Source organism: Anopheles stephensi, chromosome X (genome assembly GCF_013141755.1).
Source record: "Anopheles stephensi strain Indian chromosome X, UCI_ANSTEP_V1.0, whole genome shotgun sequence".
Taxonomy (NCBI): Eukaryota; Metazoa; Arthropoda; class Insecta; order Diptera; family Culicidae; genus Anopheles; species Anopheles stephensi.
Genome location: NC_050201.1, coordinates 21,646,902 through 21,651,883, shown reverse-complemented (window position 1 = coordinate 21,651,883; position 4,982 = coordinate 21,646,902). Strand labels below are relative to the sequence as shown.

The 4,982-nt window shown below is 40.4% G+C and overlaps 1 protein-coding gene across 1 annotated transcript; it reads right to left on the bottom strand.

The window, feature by feature from the left end:
- Nucleotides 1-3,720: 3,720 nt before the first annotated feature.
- On the bottom strand, nt 3,721-4,754 carry LOC118506753 (repetin-like). The gene is made up of 2 exons (XM_036044380.1): nt 4,644-4,754; nt 3,721-4,453 (listed from the first exon to the last, which is right to left on the bottom strand). The coding sequence occupies exon 2, from the start codon at nt 4,387-4,389 to the stop codon at nt 3,721-3,723; it is 669 nt and encodes a 222-aa protein (XP_035900273.1). The 5' UTR covers nt 4,390-4,453; nt 4,644-4,754.
- Nucleotides 4,755-4,982: the final 228 nt, after the last annotated feature.

Below are 4,982 nucleotides of genomic sequence, written 5' to 3'. Positions count from 1 at the left end.
GGATTGTTGCATACGTTAGGCGGAGCATCCTTGTACAAGGTTGCAAGCAAAGTGTGCGATCCGGAGGAACCGCGTCTGAAGCCTTATGAGAAGCTGTGCGAACTATTAAAAGCGCATTTGAGTCCGGTAGTGAGTGTGGTTGCGGAACGTTTTAAATTCCGGAACTGTCTGCAGGAAAGTTAGCAGATCCACGAGTACATCATCATGCTTAAGTCAGCGGCGCAACAGTGCAGATTCGGCAACTTTTTAAAGGAAGCCCTACGTGATCAATTCGTAGCGGGCATTCGTGATGGTGAATTGCGGAAGCAGCTTTTGCGACAAGAATCGTTGTCTTTCGAGAAAGCAACGGCAATCGCACGCACTTGAGAAGCGGCGAAAGATGATAATGAAGCCATGAGGTTGAAACCACATGTTGGAGAAATGGCAGCAGTACGAAGAGCGGCATCGAGCAACAGTGTTAGACATCATCACCCACACCACATGTATTATCAGTCACCGCAGCAAAGAACAGGAGATCGTGTGCGTAAGAACGAGCCATACTTCAACCAGCAGCAGCGTACGCAGCAGATTATTAGGGATCGTGTGCGTAAAGACGGAGCGTGTTATCGGTGTGGTAGAGCGCACAACCCAAACACCTGTCCAGCGCGAGAGTGGATGTGTTTCGTGGGTAAAAAGAAAGAGCATGTGTCTACGTGTTGTAGGAACACAAAGATCAATAAGAGGTCAAGAATGTTAAATCACATGTCTAATGAAGCAAGCATTAATACGACAGAAATAATCGAATTAGAAGAGAACGGAAAGAACATGATATTTGAAAAAGATTGCAGTGCTTGCGTAACAGTTATACCAGAATATGTCTATAGAGAAAAATTGGAAAAGGTGGAATTAAAAAGTACAAATGCATCTTTTTTTTTCTGCGAATGGAAAAAGAATAATTCCTGTTGGTAAAATAATAGTCAGTGTTTGCGTAAAGTCGAACAAAATGGAAGAACAGTTAGAAATAATAGTTATACCTACGGAACAGCGTGTAAATCCCTTGTTAGGAAGAAACGGATTAGATTTAATTTTTCCGGGATGGCGAAGTTCATTTTCGGCCAGTCAAGTCGGTGCATCAGGCGAAGTAATGGATGAAATTAAAAAGAATTTTCCCAAAATATTGGATGAAAATCGGAATACGACAATATAAGGGTTTGAGGCTAACTTAGTGTTGAAGGAAAATGCGTCACCCATTTTTCATAAGGCATATGCGGTCCCATTTGCATTAACGGAAAAAGTCGAGCGAAATTTGGAAGAGTTGGTTACAGAAGGTATACTGATACCAACACGTTCTGCGTCATGGGCAAGTCTAATAGTTATAGTGCGTAAAAATGATGGGTGAAGAAAACTGTAAAATTAATCAGAATGAGGTATTACATAAGCTTGAAAAACATAACGTTAAAATTAACGCAAAAAAGTCAATTTTTTCCAAAGTGAGATAGACTATTTAAGATATACTATAACGTCAAATGGTAAACGTCCAAACAAATCAAAAGACGATGATATACTAAAAGCTCCAAGTCCGGAAAATGTGTTACAGTTGCAATCATATTTAGGAATGCTAAATTACCACAGTCGTTTTCTTCCTAATCTTTCGTCAGAATTGAATCCTTTGTACAAGTTATTGCGAAAGGAAACAACATTCAAATGGTCAAGAGAATGTCAGATAGCCTTTGAAAAAACAAAACAATTACTAACGGGAAATAACATATTAGAACCATATGATCCGTCTAAACCAATTATATTAGCAGTCGATGCAAGCCCATATGGGCAGTATTATCACATATGATAGAAAATTTTGAAAAAACAGTTTGTTTTGCATTATCGACACTTACACCAGCACAAAAAAAATAATACGCGCAAGTACAAAAAGAAGCATTGGCAGTAATATTCGGGGTACAAAAGTTTCATAAATATCTATTCGGTGTCTGGTTCAAGTCAATCACAGATAATAGTGGTATTAAGGAAATCTTCAATATCATCAATATCAGTATCAAGATTGCACCGTTGAGCTCTTATTTTAGCAAATTATGAGTATGAAATCGAACATAAACCGGGAAAGTCAATGAATAATGCAGATGCAATGAGTAGATTACCGTTACAAGATTCACCACAAATTGATGAAAAAGATTTTGAAAAACTGAATGCATTCACAGAAGAAAAAATCATAGATACAGAAATGATAAAACAATATAAAAAAACGGATGATATTTTGAAAAAAAGTATATCAATGCGTAAAACATGGATGGTCAAGACATGATGAAAATTTTTATTTTTTATTTATTTATTAATTTATTATTACGGACTGATGCCGTATTGACACCACCGCGTGTGGTGACTGTGAATTAAATTCACGAAAACAAACAATGAAAGAAAATTGACTAGGCATTTCCTCCTAGTCATTTGCCATATCCCGGGCATGCTCGGTTGTGTAGTGAAGATGAGTGGTTGTCGTCCATTTCTATTGTTTGTGCGTGTGTGTGTGTTGTAGATTTTTTGGTCCGGTTCTATTGCTGTGGCTATGACTTCGAAGGGGGTTGGTTTGGTCCGGTTGTCTATTATGGGCCTGGACTGAAACAAACAAGCACAGTTATGTGGACAGTACAAACATGAATTTTTCTGCGTGCAATGTTCTCCAAGTAGCCCAGCAATGGCACAGCCCGTGATCGACCAATTCAACATCGAACTCAAAAGTGATCGGCGGATTCCATCTCGCAACAGCTGAAGTGACTCCACTGTTTACGAGGCTGTACCCGCCGACCACTCCCGAGCCCAACGTCAGTTGCAAACTGCGGTAACTCAGTTGCAAAAATGAGTGTCGCGACGACACGCGCTCTGCGACACCCTTCGAAAGGTTCTTCATCAAAGTTCAGTGTGCGCTTCTCCGGGACTAGAGCCAGACCTGACTAGCCATAATGTAAACCACTGCCCGTCTTCAGGGTGTACACTTCCTAGCATCCTTCTACGTATCAATGCAATCGATGATCACTTCCACCACATATGTTTTCACTTACGCTTTATCTGGTAATTCAAAATGCCTGGTAACAAATGCCTTCGGTATACTGCAAGATTTGTATGATTATCACCATCATCCGTGAAAAATAATGCATTCAACATTTTTAAACAAACTTTTCTCACTAGCAGTAACGATCTTGTGTTGCTATATGTAAACAAACCAGAGATTTGACAGCCAATTTGACAGATAGCGTAACTATTCGATCGTAGGGAAAGTTGGCGACAATTTTACGGTTTTTGGCACAAGGATCATACCAGTAGAGTGTTGGTAACGATTTCAACATGGCAATTGGGCAATCAACTTTTTCCGAAACATTGGATCAAACCCTATCCGCGCTGGAGCGTGAACTTGCCTAAGCTATCGACATAAATATGACAAAAGACGAAAAATCAGGCGCCAGGCAATATTTTTATGCAAAATTACCCCTACCTGGTGTAGTCGCGTGCATCGATGGGACGCATATTCGGATAGTTGCTCCTCGAGGCGACCCTATTCATTATTACTTCTGAAAAGGATTTTACAGTCTTAATATTTTAATGGTAAGTATTAAAATCAGCATTAAAATATCTTAGGAAGTTTAAAGATACATGGGTATTCATTAACAAATGGTTATTTATATCAAATATTAACGACACTTTCCATTACATGCTCGTTTACGAGTCATCATTTTATTTGTTATTTTTCATGTAATTAAGCATTTCCTCATAAAATCCCAATGTTCCCTTTGTTAACATTTTCAAACTATCCGAAATTTCCCTGAGATGTTTGTTCGTTGTTTGTTGCAACACCTTTGTCTGAAATTCTGCGAGTTTTGATGTTGCTGTTTTGGCTGCAGTCTTTTTCTGTTCAGGTGGTTCCGATTGGTTCCTATTTCCTTGGCTATGATGTGAAAGATCCGGTTGTTCAGTATACTGGCTGTGGTGTGATGATTCCGGTTGGTCTATGGACTGACTATGGTTCGAAGGACCCAGTTGTTCAGAAGGCTGGCTGTGCTGTGATGATTCCGGTTGGTCTATAGGCTGGCTATGGTTCGAAGGACCCAGTTGTTCAGTAGGCTGGCTGTGCTGTGATGATTCCGGTTGGTCTATGGACTGGCTATGGTTCGAAGGACCCGGTTGTTCAGTAGGCTGGTTGTGGTGTGATGAATCCTGTTGGTCAGTCGCTTGGCTATGATGCGATTGCCCTGGCTGGTCTATTTCGTTCCGTTTTTCCGTGCGTATTCCGATGCATAGACTTCCCTCAATCCTGGCAGTGATGTTTCGAATGTTAGTGATGACGGCAATTCGTTCTAATAACTCGTTGAGTGTCGTGAATCTCGGGTTCCCGCCTCCAGTCATCTGCACCTCTTTCTTATTTTGGCTCAATTTCTTCTTGACGGTAGATTTTTTTTTCGATCCATTTCTGTCAAGAAAATTATGAAATAAAAATCAAATAATTGTGTATGGTACGGCCTACTCCGGGACTTTTTATGGGAAGGGGAGGGAGAACAGGAAAGGATAACTGGCAGGCTGGTGTTCTAACCAAACTGCCAGTCTTGGGGGAAAGGTGGGAAGAGGAACAAAAGTCACAGCGAAAGAAACACAAAGAATACCGGAGAACACTGACAAATATCCAAATACTGCTACCCGTCAGGGACAGTAGTTCGGATTTGCTAGCTAGATATCTTTGGGATAAACTTCAAAATTTCTTTGCTGATGGAACTTGCTGGGAGTTTATTTTCTAGAATGGTCATCATGAGATGCCATGCTACAATAGCGATGCATACATTTTAAAGGGACTTAACTAACGCCCGAATTCACCGTTTCACCAATCGTGTAGTTCGCTCACTTTCCGCATAGGTGGCGCTCTTCGTTGATGCAGATGTCAAGCGGATTGCCTGATGCACAGGCGCGTTTAATATTGAACAATAATAATAATGATAATTGGCTTA

Bases quoted from the DNA above. Each gene is read 5' to 3' on its own strand.
- LOC118506753 (XM_036044380.1), bottom strand. From the start codon at position 4,389: ATGACTGGAGGCGGGAACCCGAGATTCACGACACTCAACGAGTTATTA.